General features: G+C 44.9%; 1 protein-coding gene across 1 annotated transcript in view; it reads left to right on the forward strand.

Moving 5' to 3' along the window:
- Positions 1-20,707, forward strand: part of LOC143940108 (rab5 GDP/GTP exchange factor-like) — a 97,126-nt gene that overhangs the window by 24,476 nt on the left and 51,943 nt on the right. The window contains exons 3-5 of the mRNA XM_077461179.1: positions 1,702-1,835; positions 10,287-10,432; positions 20,209-20,278. Coding sequence (XP_077317305.1) covers positions 1,702-1,835; positions 10,287-10,432; positions 20,209-20,278 — 350 coding nt within the window. The remainder of the gene's footprint in view (positions 1-1,701; positions 1,836-10,286; positions 10,433-20,208; positions 20,279-20,707) is intronic.

A 20,707-nucleotide genomic window follows, 5' to 3' on the forward strand; every position in this document is an offset into this window, starting at 1 on the left:
GCAAATGTGTAAAGCTAAATTAGGGAGTAAATATTCAGTACAACTTTATTTGTTAAGTCAGCACAGATGAAATATTCAGATTATGATTATCCAAATATCACTGGTTTACCAAATCTTATATTTGAATGGTAGATATTTGAAGATTGACCACCCCTAGATCTTTGTCCATTGATGAAGTCTCACTCCTCTGCTAGAGTTAACATTTTTGTCTCAAGTCTCGGAGAGATCTAAAAGCCAAACACACTTCTTTAGGGCTACTATGCCTTGAGCTGAGTTATGACTACAACTTACCTTGCACCCAGTAATGTAAGGCAGTTTTCAAATCAGTTATTTGCATGTTTTATCAATTCTGTCCATGTGAGAGTTTTCCTTGGTTTTGGAGGAGATTATATAATATATAATATAATATAATATATATATATATATATATATATATATATATATATATATATATATATATATATATATAATTTTACCCTGGTATCTATTCAGTTATATAAGCCGTTCTAGCTCTGAGAAAAAGTATTTACTTGCTTAGCACGACCTGTTGCCAAATCAAGGTTTGGGAAAAAATGCTTCTTTATGATACCACTGGAAATCTTTAGGCACTTGTGGAAGCTGATCAGTCATAAATTGTCTTGGTTAGAAGGCAATACCATGTTTTGTGCACCATCAAAGCTTGCTGGTTTACCGTTCTTGGTAGAGAAGGTTGACTGATCAGGTTAGAAAAATAGTTGACCAATAGTTATTTATTCCCCTGTGAAAAAAGTTCTCCAGATGTGTTTTGCTTCACTTCCCCGCTCCAAAAGCAACCCAAACAAAGAGGTCTGTTGCCACTCTTGACTGATGAGACGAAGCTTTACTATCCCTTCCTGATCAAGTGTAGAGGGAGATATATCACTAATAATTTCTACCATGAGACTAACAAAAAAGGCCCAGAGATGTGTTTTTGCTCCATTCCCCTGTCCATGAGCGACCTGAACATGCATTTTTTGTTTGTGAAGCATCTAAAAAGACCTCTGAATAGTCAGATTGTAACTTTGACAAGCCATTCTCAGAGGTCTGTTGTGATACCCTTGATATGAGACTATGCTCTATACTATTATGCTGAACATGTATATGGAAGAGATATAGCCCTAAATTTCTACCATGAGACTAAATTGCAGGAATATGTGACACTTGATTGCTCACATGTGTTGGACAATTTTTCTTGTGTACAAATTACATAGATGGCAGTATGGTCTAAACAAAGGGATCAACGTAATGAGATTTAGAGCTTTTTGCTACTAAAGATTACATGTATTGCTGCACCCAAATTCCTAATTGTCTGGGACCTCTGTTATGAGTCTCACCAATAGAGCTTCTGCAGATTGCACCACTTATAAAATTGAACAGCATTGAGGCGCTTCTAAAATCAATGTTTATATGATGGGGCAACCTTTTTACTTTTCTCTGTTTCTACTCACATGTGAAGTCCATTTGCATTAAAAAAATAAGACTGAATGTATAAACAGTAGTATCACATAGCAAATGATTACAATTGCATTTTTATTGATTTGACTTCAATATGATGTCTGGTCATCAATGAATGTTTTAGCTTACACATACTGCTTTTTGCAGTGCTTGGTCCCATAAGCAAATTATTATTTTTTTTTTTTTTTTTTTTTAAAGGAATAATTACTGATTCAGTTTTCATTTTAGTTTTAGGCATCACAGTGCACATCTACTATGTAAACCAGATATGGGTGCAGGTTATCAAGAGGACACATATCGCAACATTAATGTCCACAGAAAGCAAAATGCCTTTCCGGAAAATGAAGAACATACTGCAAAAGGTAGGTGTCCTGTCTACGTATGACTGTGCTGAAATCAACCTTTCTGATATTATGAAGCTCATAAATATTACATCATGGTTTATTATTCGCAGCCTGGATATGGTGGAATGATGGAGCTGCAGCCGTCCTCTAAGTTAAAGGTTATTGGCTGGATAGGAATTTCTTCCTTGATAACCAGTTGTACCCTCGGGATGAGAGTAGTGGTTTGAGTCTTTGCATTTTACATTTTTTACAGTTTTTCTAGGTTGCAAGTGTGGTGCTGCATTTTCATGAGAGAGCCGTGAAGGCAGTTCTGACCACGTTCTAACACCTAAGGAAACTCTAGAATTCAGGTTTTTTTTTATTTTTTTTTTTGCAACCTTTTCACCAAATTCATACTGTAGCTGTTGTCTTATGAAGGTTTGTTTAACCTGTGGCAATCTTCCCTTTTGTCTTATTTTCTGTTCTTCAAATCACTGCCCAGAATCCGGCACAACTGACCGCTGGTACCTGTCACTTTCCATCCAGACATCTGTGTTTTTACAGAGAACATAAGCTGCATCTGGTGGCACCATAAAACAGGAAATGTACAGTTGTGCTCATAAGTTAACATACCCTGGCAGAATTAGATTTCTTTGGCCATTTTTCAGAGAATATGAATGATAACACAAAAACATTTCTTTCACTCATGGTTAGTGTTTGGCTGAAGCCATTTATTATCAATCAACTGTATTTACTCTTTTTAAATCGTAATGGCCACAGAAACTACCCAAATGGCCCTGATCAAAAGTTTACATACCCCAGTTCTTAATACCATGTGTTGCCCCCACAGATACCTTTTGTGGTATTTGTGGATGAGGCTCTTTATCTTCTCAGATGGTAAAGCTGCTCATTCCTCTTGGCAAAAAGCCTCCAGTTCCTGTAAATTCTTGGGCTGTCTTGCTGTTACATTTAAAAATAGATACTAGACTGCTGGGTTTCAATGCAGTCTACAGCTTTCAATTCTTTGCAGATCTATTACACTGAGTCATTACTGTTGGTAATGCTAATTGGATTTGAGTCCAGAGATTGATGTGAAGAGTTGTGCAAACTGAGAATATAGCCAGTAATGCATGAAACGCACCTTTCTGGCCAAAGTAGTAGCTCTTAACCACTTCAATACCGGGCACTTAAACACCTTCCTGCCCAGACCAATTTTGAGCTTTCAGCGCTGTCGCACTTTGAATGACAATTGCGCGGTCATGCTACACTGTACCCAAATGAAACTTGTATCATTTTTTCCCCAATCGTCTTTCAGGACAGCCACCTTAGAGAGACACCGGCTCCTCCCCTCTGAGGAAACACCGCCTTCATTTTCATGATTTAAGCCTCCTCCTCCCTTCGTTCCTCAGTTATGGTGTTTCCTCCGGCGGGGAGACATCGCCAAGGAACCTGAAGGCTGAATTCGGTTGGTGAATCTGAAAGCTATCCGAGCGGAGCCCCGGCCTCGTTCGGCTATCCGACCATTTATCGGTCGGTCCGGGACAGTCCTATCAGCGGGGAGCTGAAGTGTTCGTACTGTCCATATACCCTAAACTTCGCTTGGGGAAGCAGGAAGTTTATGGGGTCGTCTGTTCGTTCACCCGTGGGTGTTTCAACGGAACAAACAGTCCAGTCGGCTGGGGAAGCTGAATACTCGACTGACCTTTACACGCACTCCAATCTTCGCTTGGGGAAAGCAGGAAGTCTTTGGAGAGGTTCATCCCTGCGTTTCGCCCAGTGGGGTACTGAACGAAGGCGTCCAGCGCCCCCCTGTGTATGCAGCCGGCTGGGAGCTGGAAGCCGGACCGGTAGGCGGGCGACGTCAGTTCCGGTGGGGGCGGACCCCTTCGTTCAATCCGCGTCTTCCGGTTCCGGACGCGGCACGTGAAGGGGAACCTAGCGTTCGGCTGGTGCAGCCTCTCTTTCTACAGTCTGCACAGGTAGCTGTTGGAGGCACGTTCGTACCACGCTTCCTCAACGGGAGAGTGTCCGAAGCAGAGGCTTCAAGAACTCCTGGAGATAACAGCACCAGCCACTCAAAGGTAATAGCCCTGGAGAGGGGTTCCCTTACCTTATAACCAGTAGCTCCACTGGTGTGTTTTCCCCCTAGGTGGTCGGGGGGGAAGGGCAGTGCATCTGGGATCCAGGTGGAGATTGATCCTAGGAGGGGGCACTCCCGGTGGTTCTCTTAAGTAGTGCTGGTGTTTCTTTTCTTTTCTTTTTAAAGTTTATGCTGCTCTCTCTCTTTTGCTTCAGGTATCTCAGAAAGACTTAAGCAGGTCCCCCTTGGCTCTTGGAGGAAGTGTCCTTCATGTAGAGCCTCTTTGGGGAATTCCTGGTTCAAGGCACTTTGTAAGGAGTGTTTTAAAGGCCTGGATAGCTCAGTCCGTAGCTCTGTTTGGGTGCCATTAGAGAGCAGGCAGCAGAACAGGGTGCAGATCTGGCGGCTTCTGTAAAGGTTTCAATGCCCTCAGCTCCAGAGCACTCTTTTCACCAGCACAGCAGAGTGTTCCACCTAACCCAATGGTTGTTCCTCCCACAGGTTAGGGAGAATCCAGAGGGTTCCAGAGGGAAGTTGAGGAAGAAGTGGACAGTGCCGTCTCAGACTCCCAAAGGGAGACTGAGGGTGAGGACTTGGATGGGGAACCCAAAAGAACCTCACGGTATAAACTTCCCCTGGATGAGATGGAAAGGCTCTTGAGAGCTGTCCAAATCACTTAGGAGGCACTGTCACCCCACGATCAGATGTACTAGGGCCTAGGGGGAGCGGGTGTTCCCGGGTCATGACGTCTTGATTGATGCCATCAAGGATGGCAGGATCCCGAAGGAAAACTTTTCTTTTCTGGTGCATTAAAGCAAAGGTTTCCTTGGGCGGAAGAGGAGGCTCTCATCTGGAATAAAATCCCCCGGGTTAGATGCGGCCTTTTCTCAGATGTCCAGGCATACTGACCTGTCCTTGGGGACATGGGGGCACTTTTAGACCCTATGGTTTGAAGATGCCTGGGTTTTACCATAAGGAAATCTCTAAGCCTACCATAGCAGCCACAGTGGTGGCTCGTAGTACAAAGTATTGGCTTATCCAGATGAAGCAATGACGGCAGAGGAGTCTTTTCTATCCTCCTTTTCCCGTGCTGCTTTAGGCATTGGCATACTCTGCGGATGCTTCGGCTTAATTCATTCGATGGTATGCAAGGTCCTCGGCTCTGACCAACTCAGCCTGGAGGACCTTAAGGCTGTAGACATGGCAGAGGGACAGGGCGTCCAAATCAAAGCTCGGTGGAATCCCTCTTTAGAGGAGACCTGCTGTTTGGGCCAGGTCTTGAAGCAGTGCTATCGCATGGCTTATAAGAAAGAGGCCTTTCCCCTTAAGAAAAAAATAGGGGGAGCAGTTAAAAAGGGTCCTTCTTCCCCCAGTGGGAGATGATCACCTCCAATCAGTTTGTGTTGGGGATCATCAAAAGAGGTTACCGTGTGGAATTTTCAGAGCTTCCCCCTTTGAGACTCCTTGTCACTGAGCTGACAAAAGGTGCCTTTCTTTCCTCTGCAGGAGTTAGAGGAATAGGAAGTGGTAATAAAGGTCCCAGCAGATTAAATAGGCAAGGCTTCTATTCTCTCATTTGGGGTTCGCAAGCCTGTGGAAAAGTTCAGGCTCATCCTGAGCCTGAATCGTCTGGGTGTCTTGGTCACCTACAGAAGTTTTTGGTTGGTTTTAATCACGGGGTGAGGGCACCTCTTCCACCAAAACTGTTTCAGGGCATCGATAGTAAAGGATGCATACCTGCATATTTCCAACGCAGAAAGCCACCAGCGTTTCCTCATGCTGGCAGGGATAACCTCGGTAGGGGTGCTACACCTTCAGTTTAAAGCACTCCCCTTTGGGCTATCCCCTTCTCCCTAGTATCTTCACCAAAGGGGGTCACCTTCCTGCGATGGTAGAGGTCCTGTCCTTCCTGCGTCTCAGGGTAGTCTCTGTGATCGTGTATCTTAACGATCTTCTCCTGTTTGTCCCTTCTCTGGCGCAGTTGAACGGGGATCCACAGCTTATAAGGGACCTATTAGGGAGCCTGGGTTGGCCTCTGAACCTACGGAAACTCATCTTAAACTTCTTCCCAAGGGGGTCACCTTCCTGAGTAAAGAGGGTCAGGTTGAGCTTACTGACATCCACGCTCCTAGCTGTTCAGTGGACGGGGTTACGTTACTGTCGTCTGCAAGCTATTCATCTTGAAGGTTTGGGGCCACAGTAGAGGGCCTTAGGACTCTTTGTTTTCGGTTCTAACTCAGGTAAAGAAGCCAGGAGCGGTGGCGTGTGACAATGCGCGCCGTCTCCCAAAGGCGCAGTCTGCGGTTGGATTGCGTATGTCTGAGTTCTAGTCCACCCTGTGTCAAAGCACGAGGGTCTCTGTTGCTAGCTTTAGCACGGTAGCTCATGACTGATCACCGAATGGCAAAGGTCACAGCTGACAGTCCCGTGCTGGCAAGGTAGCAGTGAGTAACCGACTTAGAGCATTGAGATAATACTACATAGCCTGTATTTTAAAGTCCCTTTGGTGGGATAGGGGAGCATGTTTGTCACAAGGCCTAGAGTGGATTTGGCCAATATCCAAGAAGGAGGGAGTCAAAGAGACCCTCAAAATTGGAGGGAGTTGAGAGCAGTAGATCTGGTTCTCAGGACCCCGTAGAGAGTGCTCTGGGGACATTAGGTAGCAGTCATGGAGACAATCCCTTGGCAGTGGCTTACGTCAATAAAACGGGGGCTTCTGGAGCAGAGCCTTAAGGGCCTTAGCGAAAAGCCACCCTCAGATGGGCCAAATGTTAAATTCCTGTCCTTCCAGTGATCCGGTGGAAAGGAGAGCAAATTCAGGTATTAGATGCCTCAGCAGGAGAACGCGGGGAGAGAGCAACCAGGTTCTCAAACAGGACGTTTTCGAAATGATCACCCGGGGGAGGGGGATGCCCTCGATAGACTTCTTTTGCCCCAAGGGAAAACGCGAAAGAAGCCATCTCCTGTTCTATGAGCAGGGGAGATGGGATGTCGGAAGCAGACGCACTGAGCACAGACTTAGGATTTCTCTAGGTGCTATGCTTTCCCCCTTCCCGTCCTGATTCCCGTCTTGATTCCTGCAGAGTTGAGGAAGTTCTGGTGACTCTTTCTAATCGCTCCTCATTGGCCCAGGAGGCCGTGGGTCTCCATTCTTAAGGGCCTGTCGGTGGAACTCCCCTGGGTTTTTTCCCAGTGTCCAATCTGCTGCCCCCAGGTGGAACCTTGCAGCTTGGCTACTGAGGAAGTTCCGAATGGAAAAGGGGTCTCAGACTGTTAGTAGCCACTCTTTTGAATGGCAGGTAAATGGAAGCTCAGACCATTTTTTTGAGGGTATAGGGGCGGTTCAATAACTGGTGCTCAGAGAACTCCTTCAAGGAGCACAGCTCGGGGGCCGTTCTAGAGGTCCGGCAGTCAGGGGCAGATAAAAGGTTAGCCCCGAAACATTGGAGAGTCAGGTATCCGTTTCAAGCGTGTTTCTGAATAGACTTCTAATGTCAGACCTTGGGATAGTAAGGTTCTTCAGAGCCTTAAGTAGGTGAAGACCAAGCCTTTGGTCGCCCCCTTCCCAGTCGGGATCTTGCTTTAGTTTTACAGGTTCTCACAAGGGAACCTTTTGAGCCGTTAGAACCTTGCTCGTTAAGATTGATCACTCCCAAAACTGTATTTTTGGTGGCAATCACTACAGCAGGGAGAGTAAGTGACTCGAAGCCCTTTCTATTAGGGCACCTTTTTTACCTAAGGTAGCCTCTAGTTTCCATAAGAATACAGGAGATTGTGCTACCTACTTTCTGTTCGAATCCAGTAGGAGAACAGGAACACATGTTTCACAGATTAAGATGCTAAAAAGATGTGTTCTTCATTATTTGGATTGCACAAGGTCAGATCAAGAAATCTGATTCATTTTTTGTGTTGTTTTCTGGGGCTAGGAAGGGTTCCAAAGCCTCTAAACGTACGATAGCTAGATGGTTAAGTTAGCCATTGGACAGGCGTACGTGACAGGGAGGTTAGGTCCTCCAGTTGGGGTTAGAGCACACTCAGCCGGGGCAGTGGCAACTTCTCAGGCAGAGTGGGCTGGGGCATCTCCTGCACAGATCTGTAGTGCTGCAACGTAGTCCAGTGTTTCTACGGTTGTGAAACATTATAGACTGGATCTTCTGTCAGCCAAAGAACAAGCCTTTGGCCGTATAGTACTGCAGGCAGTGGTCCCACCCTAAGGTAATGTACTCGCTTATCCTCTCTAAGGTGGCTGTCCTGAAAGACGATTGGGGAAAAATGGAATTACGTACCGGTAATGTCCTTTTCCAGGAGTCTTTCAGGACAGCACCGGTTCCCACCCAAATTGTTTGCAGATCATCGGGAACTCATTACATGAGGCCGTCAGGTAAGACTTAAAAAGTTTATTTGTTTGACGTGTTCTTGTGTCTCCCCAGTTTGGCCGGAGGTACTCTGGAAGAACTGAGGAACGAAGGGAGGAGGAGGCTTAAATCATGAAAATGAAGGCGGTGTTTCCTCAGAGGGGAGGAGCCGGTGTCTCTCTAAGGTGGCTGTCCTGAAAGACTCCTGGAAAAGGACATTACCGGTACGTAATTCCATTTTTTCCCACAAATAGAGCTTTCTTTTGGTGGTATTTGATCACCTCTACGGTTTTTATTTTTTGCTAAACAAATAAAAAAATACCGAAAATTTTGAAAAAAAAAAATAAGGCGGCACTGATGGGCACCGATGAGGTGGCACCAATGAAGTGGCACTGATGAGGTGGCATTGATGGACACCGATATGTGGCACTGATAGGCGGCACTGATGGGTGGCACTGATGGGCGACACGGATGGGCACTGATAGGTGGCACAAATTGGCACGATTGGCATGGATGGGCATGGGTAGGCGGCACAGGTGGGCATGGGTAGGCGGCACAGGTGGGCATGGGTAGGCGGCACAGGTGGGCATGGGTAGGCACTGATAGGCGGCACAGATGGGAACTGATAGGCGGCATTGTATTATAATATATTGCACTAATGGATGCCAATCAGTGCCAATCAATAATTCATGCCAATCAGTGATGCCCATTGTGGGCACTGATTGGCATCCATTATGGGCACTGATTGGCATCCATTGTGGCACTGACTAGAATCCCTGGTGGTCTAGGGTGGCATACCTTGTCCTTGGCATCCCTGGTGGTCTGGTGGCGTCCCTGGTGGTCCAGTGTGGGCATCCTTGGGGGGGCTGTGCTGATAATCGATCAGCACAGACCCCCCCTGTCAGAGGAGCAGCCGATCGGCTCTCCTCTACTCGCGTCTGACAGACGCGAGTGAGGAAAAGCCGATCACCGGCTTTTCCTATTTACACTGTGATCAGCCGTGATTGGACACGGCTGATCACGTGGTAAAGAGTCTCCGTCGGAGACTCTTTACCGAGATCGTAGTTGCCGGGGGCGCGCAGCGGCTCATAATCCTGATCACGTCATATGACGTCCGGTCAGGATTATGAAACCACTTTGCCGCCGTCCATTTGCTATAGGGCGGGCGGCAAGTGGTTAAAGTGATTGTAAATGGAAAAAAAAGAACAAACAGATTTATATTTACCCACTCTGTGCAGTGGAACCGCCTCTTCTCTGGTCCCCGGCCAGTGCTCCTGGCTTAACCTCCCTGGTGAGGGCCCCCATAGAAAGCCACTGTATATGGGGACACTTGTGCTGGGTTGCTGTCTGCGTCTATAGACCCAGACAGCGGGACTCCCCTCCATTTTCACTGGCTTTGATTGATGGCGTTTAGTGTCAATGGCTTTGCAAACTGTTTATCAAATTACCCAAAACTAACCAATCTGATTGTGAATGTAGCCAATAATTGACTGAAAAATTTCCAGCAGACTTTTTTCAAATGTAGCAGGGCCACCCATTGAGTGAATTTAATTTTGTTCTGGAAAAATTTGCACAGTGTATGGTCAGTTTTTTTTTTTTTTTTTATTATCAGTCTGGTGAAATCACTTTGTGTTGCCCACATAGGACCTTTTTTAATTGAACTGGTCCTGTTTAAAGTACAGCTCCACTTTAATTTTTTCCATCCTACAAATGACCTCATATCAGCTGGCAACCCTGGCTACGCAAGCTTGGGTGGCTCCAGTCCACTCCACTGAGCTCTGTGACTGCAGCGTACTGCACATTCATGGCCTTTTCTCCATATGCTCTAATAGAAAAAAAGTCTTCTCTCTGCAAGCTTACAAGTAGGCAAAATTTTAAAGTGGTGTCCAGCTTTACTTTAAGAAGAAATTCAGCACATGGGTTGATGTTAAATGACTATTTGAGGTACTTTGCATTCAGTGTTGTATTGTGAGAAATGCCATGATACATTTCTTGAGAGATTGTATAGTAAAAAGTTGTACAATGATTAATGTGTAGTATTGTATTACTCCACAGGTTCTGTACGCCCTCTCTTCCTCTCCTACCTGCTTTCTCTGGGTCAAGGAAATTTTTCAGACTTTCTGAAAGCCCTTCATAGACCTGAAGCACAAGAGTTACTGACACATTGCACTAATTTCATTCAAAGGATACAAAATGCAAATGTAAGTATTTTTTTCAATCTAAAAATAAAAACTTGAATTGAATCACTTTGTTTTGCATAATATTGCTGTTTACTTGTTAGGCTTCTTTCACACGGGGCGGATCAGTAAAGATCCGCCCCGTGATGATCCGCTCGCTCAGCGGGGATCGCTCCCTTGTCCCCGCTGAGCCGGCGCCGGACAGGGCGGTCTCCGCACACTGTGCGGGGACCGCCCTGTCAGCTCTCCGCTCTCCTCTATGGGGATCGGACGAGCACGGACCGTGTGTCCGTGTTCATCCGATCCGCTCTGCACACGGACAGAAAAATAGGATTTTCCTCCGTCTGCAGAATCGGACATTTGCGGAGGCGGACAATAGCGGGTGTCTGCGGATGCTCATCCGCAGACACCCGCTATCCCATAGGGATGAATGTATGGCCCGTATTTCATCCGCAAACGGATGGATGAAATACGGACATACCATCCGCATGTGTGAAAGGGGCCTTATACATTTTTATGTGAAGTGGTTAAGGCCTCTTTCACACATACGGACCATTTGTCTGTTTTTCATCCATCCCTTGACGAATTAAAACCAGACATCAATGCATTCCTATGGAAAAGCGGATGACAATGGATAATCATCCGTTTTCATTTGCTTCCGTCAACATTAATTTTTTTTGAGCGGATGAAAGCCCTATTTTTTTTTTTTTGTATGCTTAATAGTCCCGAGAAGGAGTTGTCATTCGGCCCACCACTAAATTAAACAAAGGGGTGGAGTCACTGGGTGATATCACCCGGTGACACCCACCCCTTGGTTTAACTACTTCAATACAGGGCACTTACACCCCCTTCCTGCCCAAGCCAATTTTCAGTGCTGTCGCTGTTTAAATGACAATTGCGTGGTCATGCTACACGGTACCCAAGCAGATTTTTTTTAGAATTTTGTTCCCACATATAGAGCTTTCTTTTGGTGGTATTTGACCACCCCTACGTTTTTTTTTTGTTTTTTTTTCTGCTAAACAAATAAAAAAAACTAAAATTTTGAAAAAAACATTTTTTTCTTCTTTTGTTTTCTGTTATAAAATTTTGTAAATAAGTAAGTTAGTTTTCTACTTCACTGATAAGGTGGCACTGGTAGGTGGCACTGATATGTAGCACTGATGGACATTGATAGGCGGCACTGATGGGCACTCATGAGTGGCACTGATAGGTGACATTGAGCATTGAAAGGCTGGATTGATGGGTACTAATGGGTGGCACTGATGGGCAGCACTGCTGGGCACTAATAGGCGGCACAGCTGGCCACTGATATGCAGCACTGATAGATAGCATTGATGGGCATCACTGACGGCACTGGCAGGCATTGGGGATGGGCACCGATTGGCAGCTGCCTGGTGGTCCAATGTGGTGGCATCCCTGGTGGTTCTGGCGGCATTGTGGTGGTCCTGGGTGTGCATCTGAGGGGGGGCTGCGCTTATAAACAATCAGCACAGACCCCCCCCCCTTCCTCCCCATCAGGAGAGCAGCCGATCGGCTCTCCTCTACTCGCATCTACGCGAGTCAGGAAAAGCAGATCAACAGCTCTTCCTGTTTACATCGTGATCAGCCGTAATTGGACACAGCTGCTCACGTGGTAAAGAGCCTCCGTCAGAGGCTGTTTACCGAGATCGGTGTAGCGGTGTGTCATACCGACACACTGCAGCACCGATCGTCATGATGCACGGGCGCAGGAGAGCGGTCGTTCTGGAGGACCGTCATATGACGTCCACCCAGAACGAGAGCTGCACCGCCCAGCCATCATTTGTACGGCCGGCGGGTGGAAAGTGGTTAATTTAGTGGTGGGCTGATTGACCGCTCCTTCTCGGTGCTATGAAGTATAGAACAAAAAGAGCTGACAATTACATTTAAAAGCTGACAGTGACCGTCCGCATCGGCAGGTAAGGGAGCCTGTCTGTGCAGACTGCCCCCTCACTGTGTATACTGCTCTCCACCCCAACCCCCCCAAATGACAGCCCTAGAATATAAAAAAAATCAAAAAAAATCCGGCAATTACATTTAAAAGCCGACAATGACAGTCAGTGCCGGCAAGTGAGGGAGCATGTCTATGCAGACTGCTCCCTCACTGTATATTCTGCTATACTGCTCTCCTGCCTTTCTCTGCCACAAACCTCCCCAACGTGACTGGTTTCCAGTTTCCATTATTTCTTATGGGGAAATTTGATATACAAGTGTATTGGATTACAAGCATGTTTCCGGAACAAATTATGCTTGCAATCCAAGGTTTACTGCAATATATCTATTCTTTAGCGGAGACCCTAGAGAATGAAATGGCGATTGTTGCAATATTTTATGTCACATGGTATTTGCGCAGCGGTCTTTCACACACAATTTTTGGGGAAAAAATACACTTCCATGAATTAAAAAGAAAGCTAAACTGTAAACTTAGCCCAATTTTTTTGTATAATGTGAAAGATGTTACGCCGCGAGAATCGTGATCTTTATTCTAAGCAAAAAAATCGTGATTCTCATTTTATCCAGAATCGTGCAGCTCTAACGTAAACCAAAAATTTGACTCAAGTGGTTAAATGGATGGAAAAACTGATGAAAAACTGATGTAAACTGAACCGTGTTTTCTTTGAAAAAAAAAAACATGACTGAACAGATGAAACAAACTGAAGGCATTTGTGAAAGGCAGGTGCGCCTCTCAGATTTTTAGGCGGACCTGAACGGACTCTCCATGCAGGTCTATGGAACGACGGATGTCAGCTCCATAGACAGGCAGTCCGTTTTCATCCGATTTCATACGCCCCCCCCCCCCCCCCCATAGAGGAGAGCGGAGCTCTGACAGGTCCATCCCTGAACAGTGAGCAGAGACGGCCCTGTCATCCGTCGGCTCAGTGGGGATTAAAGAAGTGATCCCTGCTGAGCCAGCCGAGTCCGTCAAAATAGACGTGTGTGTATGTGTGAAGGGGGCTTCAAGCAAAACCTTTTTTTTTTAAGTTTTAGAAAAAGTAGAGGAGGGTTAAATTAATATTAAAGTGTGTTTTGTTTTTTGTTTTTTGTGTTTGTTATTTAAAAAAAAAAGAAACACATGTTATACTTACCTGCTCTGTGTAGTGGTTTTGCACAGAGCAGCCCAGATCCTCCTCTTCTCAGGTCTCTCACCAGTGCTCCTGGCCCCTCCCTCCTGCCCAGTGCCCCCACAGTAAGCAGCTTGCTATGGGGACACCCGAGCTGAGCCGCTGCTCTGAGCCCTTTCAGACACGGCGCCGTGGCTTGGCCCTGCCTCGGCTCTTTTACCATTGGCCCACTGACTTTGGCATGTTTCTTAACAGCGCTTACTCAAACAATCGACTTCTGTCAAGCTGGCATGGCCCCACGCTGATTGATCATTGTATGGCCAGTGTAAGACCCAGGGCCGCTGATAGAAATCATTGGGCCCCCTACAGCCCACCTGACGGGGCCCCCTTTAGCCCCACCCCTGGTCCCTCCTTCAGCCCCACCCCTGGTCCTGCCCCTGGTCCCTCCTTCAGCCCCAGCCCTGGCTGCTTCCCAGTGAGTTAGGACACACAGGGGTCTCAATATAAGGAGTTAAATCTCCCCCATCCACATGACATGACAGGGGGTCGCCCATTATGAGTACACTGTTCGCAGGACACACAGGGGGCCCCCCATTATATGAAGTACAGTACACCTCTTCATACATGTTCTATCACTGTACACCTCTTCATACATATTCTATCACTGTATACCTTATCATACATGTTCTATCACTGTACACCTCTTCACACATGTTCTGTCACTGTACACCTCTTCACACATGTTCTATCACTGTACACCTCTTCATACATGTTCTATCACTGTACACCTCTTCATACATGTTCTATCACTGTATACCTTATCATACATGTTCTGTCACTGTACACCTCTTCACACATGTTCTGTCACTGTACACCTCTTCACACATGTTCTATCACTGTACACCTCTTCATACATGTTCTATCACTGTATACCTTATCATACATGTTCTATCACTGTACACCTCTTCACACATGTTCTCTCACTGTACACCTCTTCACACATGTTCTATCACTGTACACCTCTTCATACATATTCTATCACTGTATACCTTATCATACATGTTCTATCACTGTACACCTCTTCACACATGTTCTGTCACTGTACACCTCTTCACACATGTTCTGTCACTGTACACCTCTTCACACATGTTCTATCACTGTACACCTCTTCATACATGTTCTATCACTGTACACCTCTTCACACATGTTCTATCACTGTACACCTCTTCACACATGTTCTGTCACTGTACACCTCTTCACACATGTTCTATCACTGTACACCTCTTCACACATGTTCTATCACTGTACACCTCTTCATACATGTTCTATCACTGTACACCTCTTCATACATGTTCTATCACTGTACACCTCTTCATACATGTTCTATCACTGTACACCTCTTCACACATGTTCTGTCACTGTACACCTCTTCACACATGTTCTATCACTGTACACCTCTTCATACATGTTCTATCACTGTACACCTCTTCACACATGTTCTATCACTGTATACCTTATCATACATGTTCTGTCACTGTACACCTCTTCACACATGTTCTGTCACTGTACACCTCTTCACACATGTTCTATCACTGTACACCTCTTCATACATGTTCTATCACTGTACACCTCTTCATACATGTTCTATCACTGTACACCTCTTCATACATGTTCTATCACTGTATACCTTATCATACATGTTCTATCACTGTACACCTCTTCACACATGTTCTATCACTGTACACCTCTGCACACATGTTCTGTCACTGTACACATGTTCCATTGCTTTCCCCTCATGTACATATGTGTCATCACTACACATGTGTTCCCTCAGTGCACCCCTCTGCCCACATGTTCCATCACAGTACACCATTGATGGTAAACAGGGTTGAGTGTACAGCTATAACAAGTGAGGCCACTGGCTCTTACCACTCTTGCTTCAGCAGACATTTAAATCTCCAGGCTGCACATTGTATTTCCTGCACAGACTGGAGGTCAGGAGGAGGCAGGTGCAGCTCTGAATGACAGAGCAGCAGACCAATTGGTTTGACATCCTGCTGGGAGGCAAAAATCTGTAGATAGCAGTGTAGGAGAGGCTTCCATGGTGCTGTTCTCCTCACTGACACAAGGGACATGAGCAGAGATGTGAGTGGAATGTGAGCAAGTCACACATGCAGGCTACCTGCCGTCGGTGCTGTTAAACTGAAGTCAACCCCTGCCTTGAGTTTACTCACTGTCTGGAAAGTGTTCTCCTCCTCCTCTCCAGCCTCTGAGTGGCGCCTGCCGCTCCTCACCTCTCCGGTGGTCAGACTCATCTCGTGCTGGCTGGAGAAATATATTTTTTTTTTTCTATCATTCTCTGCTCAGATTGCCCGGGCCCCCCCTGCTGGCTGGGCCCGGTACAACAGGGCCAATTGTACTGGCTTATCAGCGGCCCTGGTAAGACCCTTTGTCAAGGTTTAATTGGTGTCTGTTTCCCTATTGATGAGATTCACCCCTTTAAGCTGGTAAGTATGGATGAGCCGAACACCCCCCGTTCAGTTCGCATCCAGAAAATGTGAACAGGCAAAAAATTTGTTCGAACACCGTTAAAGTCTATGGGACGCGAACATGAATAATCAAAAGTGCTCATTTTAAAGGCTTATATGGAAGTTATTGTCATAAAAAGTGTTTGGCGACCTGGGCCCTGCCTCAGGGGACATGTATCAATGCAAAAAAAGTTTTAAAAACTTTCGGGAGCAGTGATTTTAATAATGCTTAAAGTGAAACAAAAATGAAATATTCCTTTAAATTTCGTATCGGGGGGTGTCTATAGTATGCCTGTAAAGTGGAGCATGTTTCCCGTGTTTAGAACAGTCTGAGAGCAAAGTGACTTTTTTTCCTTTTAGAAATGTCATTTAAAACTACTCGTAGCTATAAGGAATTGTCGGTCCCGGCAATACACATAAAGGTCATTGAAAAAAATGGCATGGGATTCCCCCATAGGGGAACCCCGAACCAAAATTAAAAAAACAAAATGCGTGGGGTTCCCCCCAAATTCCATACCAGGCCCTTCAGGTCTGGTATGGATATTAAGGGGAACCCTGCACCAAAAAAAAAAATTGGCGTCGGGTCCCCCCAAAAATCCATACCAGACCCTTATCTGAGCACGCAACCTGGCAGGCCGCAGGAAAAGAGGGGAGACGAGAGAGCGCCCCACCCCTCCTGAAACGTACCAGACCGCATGCCCTCAACATGGGGAGGGTGCTTTAGGGTAGCCCCCCCCCCCCAAAGCACCTTGTGTCCATGTTGATGGGGAGAAGGGCCTCATCCCCACAACCCTTGCCCGGTGGTTGTGGGGGTCTGCGGGCGGGGGGCTTATTGAAATCTGGAAGCCCCCTTTAACAAGGGATCCCGGCTCCCCCTTGTGTGAATTGGTAGTGGGGTAAAATGTACCCCCTACCATTTAACAAAAAGTGTTAAAAAAAAAGACAATAGCCGTTTTTTTACAATTCCTTTTTATTAATGTCTTCTTCTTTCCCTGCTTCTTCTTCTTCTTCCATCTTCTTCTGGTCTTCCTTTCGGTTTTTCTTGTTCTTCCCCGGCTTCTTCCTCTATCTTTCTCTGCTTCTTCCTCCGGTCTTCTCGCCCGGCATCTTCCTCTGGCATCTTTCTCCGGGTGGTTCCGCCCTCCATTATATAAGATCTGTCATCTGAACAGAAACCCATCTGGGGACAAGGTGCTTTGGGAGGGCTACCCTAAAGCACCCTCCCCATGTTGAGGGCTTGTGGCCTGGTATAGTTCAGTTCTTTTCATGTGGCCTGCCAGGTTGCGTGCTCTGATAAGGGTCTGGTATGGATTTTTGGGGGGACCCCCATGCCATTTTTTTAAATTTGGTGCAGGGTTCCCCTTAATATCCATATCAGAGGTATGGAATTTTGGGGGAACCCCCCCACACACTTTTTATTTTTATTTTTTTTCAATGACTTTTATGTGTATTGCCGTGACCGACAAATTCATTATAGCCGCGAGTAGTTTTAAATTACTTGTTTTCCTGTTAGAAATGTAATTTTGCTTTCAGACAATTCTAATCACTGGAAACATGCGCCAATTTACAGGCATACTATAGACACTCCCCAGGTATGAAATTTAAAGGAATATTACACTTTTATTGTTTCACTTTAAGCATTATTAAAATCACTGCTCCTGAAAAAACAGACGTTTTTTTAAACTTTTTTTTTGCATTGATACATGTCCCCTGGGGCAGGACGCAGGTCCCCAAACACTTTTTATGACACTACCATGCATATAAGCCTTTAAAATGAGCACTTTTGATTTCTCCCATAGACTTTTAAAGGGTGTTCCGCGGCTTTCGAATTTGCCATGAACACCCCAAATTGTTCGCTATTCAGCGAATGGACAAATAGCCAGTGTTCGAGTCTAACTCATGTTTGACCCGAACATAAAGCCCATCCCTACTGGTAAGCTGTAAAAGAAAGAAAGTTTGTGTTTTCCCCAGAACAAGAAATAAGGGGAAATAATCCAATGGAGACACCTGTACTGGGAAAAAATGTCTAGGGGGGAATTCCCCTCCTTTAACGTTCACTTGTGTGGGACAGGAAGTAAAGGGACATTTTCACAATGGTATACAGACCACAGAAAATATACAAAAAAAAAACCCCACTAACAGTAATGAAAGAGATAGATAGGGCAGGGAGAGCTATATGGCTTTCTTAAGGCAAACTGCAAAGATGGCATGTAAAGGTGTTTTGCTGGACACTTGGAAAACAAGGGGCAACTCTACAAGAGTTTTTCAGGTGTAATGCAAAAAAGGCAGAATGTATACAGGAAATGTCAGTTACCAAACAATGTAGCGCTCCCTTATGAGCATTTATTAACCATTTGCCGACCATAATACATACATATACGTTGCGGTTTTGCAAGTGGTTTACTGGGATAATGGCTGAAAATTTCAGCCATAACCCCAGTATTGTTTTTTGCACCCAGCAGCTGGCTTTTTCATGAAGGCAGTTCGAGCAGCTCATGAGCTGCTGGAGCATTTCTCAAGCTTCCCATTTCCGCCAGTTCGCAGAGAAAAGATCTGATGGTGTGGCTGGCTGCTCCTATAGGCCATCAGAGAGTATATACTCTTTAATCGCCTCTGTGACCTTGGAGGACCAGAGCAATGTCACGTCCGATCCAGGCTTTTTTTTTAAAGTAAAAGATCGAACATTTTTATTTTAATCTTTTTGCTTTGAATGGTAAAGAAGAGATTTGGGGTCTTGTTGACCCCAGATTTCTCCATTAAGAGGACCTCTCATCCATATTTCTATTACAAGGGATGCTTACATTACTTGTAATTGGAATAAGTGTTAAAAAAAAAAAAAGTAAAATAAGAAAAAGTAAAGCGCCCCCATCCTTCGCGCACAGAAGCAAACGCATACGTAAGTCCCACACACATATGTAAATGGTGTTCTCACCACACGTGAGGTATCGTCGCAAACTTTAGAGCGAGCGCAATAATTCTAAGGCTAGACCTCCTCTGTAACTCTAAACAGGTAACCTATGAACATATAAATAATAATAAATAAACATGAGCAGAGACTACTTTGAAGGCATACAGATATGAATGGTATGCATTGGAAATCATGGGGGGTATGACTTTTCATGCGATTTTGCAGTCCCAAGTCGCACATCTGTGAAAGGGGATTTAAGCCTCCTTCACAGCTGTTTCTGTTTCAGTTAACTTCTTCCTGCCGGCCACACGCATACATGCGGCCTCTCAAGGGGTGGGCTTTAACACAGAGAGGCCGCATAAATGTGGCCTAAATGTGAACATTTCTGTGCTGAGAGCGCATGCCCTGCGTGCTCCCAGCACAAAAGTTCCAGATGCATACTTGCAATTGGGAGCTTTCTGATCATGCGACTGCTGAGACAGCCAGTCAGAGCAGTTACATCACCCGAATGCCCGCCTCCTGCCATCTAGAAGCTCTTAAAGGGCTGGGAGGCAGTTGCGGGAAGTGGTTAATAACTGTTTCAATCTGCATATGAAATTGATGATCATTAGCACCTGCTTGGTATAATTTAATTGGTTAATCATACACCTGACTTTGTGCAAGTTTAAGAATTTGATGCTGGTTTGAAACCGAAGGATAGTTGCACCAAAAAAAAAAAAAGAAATATATATATATATATATATATATATATATATATATAAAAAAATATAAATAATATAGTTTTTAAACATTTTCTTCTGTTCACTCATTTTGTAAATCTGATTTAAAATATATATACATTTTTGAAAGCATTCTTACTTTACAGCATTTCTCCAAACCTGCCTTAAACTTATGCACAGTACTGTAGCTAGTAGTAGTTAATCATGTTCAACTGAGCTGTGTTGTAATGACATTTTGATGCTTAACCAAGCAGCTTCTTCAGCTGAGCTAACGGGATAGATAAGCAGTAAATGTAATAAAGCTGGATGAGCAAATATTGCCTAAATATATTCATCATGTGTATTCTTCCTTAATCCCTTTGTATTTCTTCCGGGTCTGTGCGGTAATCCAGTGTGAAACTGCCTGTAATAAATACCTGTCACTGTTGCTTTCTCTCTTGTGCAGCCTGGGTCGTAGGTAAATTATTTTTTTGTTTTATGGGGGTAGGGATTTGGAAGAAAGGGTCATGTTTATCAGAACAGTAAGATATAGTTATATATTATGAATGTCTTGAATGTCTTGCAGAATCTTACAGTGGATAAAAAAGCAGAAGATGTTCAAACTTTATATAGACAAATTGGGGACCACATTCCTGGTGAGTAATTGTATTCCTTGACAACATATGCACATCTATTTTACTCCCTGTTGTAACCCCTGTGTCATAAAAAATGATAGCTCACTCCGAACATCATCAGGCAGAATATTAAATGCATCACACATTTTAGAAGTCTACAGATTCTTAGGACTGTTGAGGAAATGTATAGGTCAGATACTTTAAAGCCCCATACACACTATCAGATTTTCTGCTGATTTTTTTTCCCTTCAGATTTACCAAAACCATGTAGCGTAAGGGCCTGCCTGATTTCATACAAATTGAAACTCCTAAGGTTTGACCTCCATATTATATGGTTTTGGTAAATCTGAAGGAAAAAATCAGCAGAAAAACTGATAGTGTGTACAGGGCTTAAGTTAAAAACATTTTTTTTTTGCTAGAAAATTACTTAGAGCCCCCAAACATTATACA

Source organism: Lithobates pipiens, unplaced genomic scaffold, assembly GCF_037356315.1.
Source record: "Lithobates pipiens isolate NorthernLeopardFrog02 unplaced genomic scaffold, aLitPip1_a1.2 Scaffold_3, whole genome shotgun sequence".
In the NCBI taxonomy this organism is placed as follows: Eukaryota; Metazoa; Chordata; class Amphibia; order Anura; family Ranidae; genus Lithobates; species Lithobates pipiens.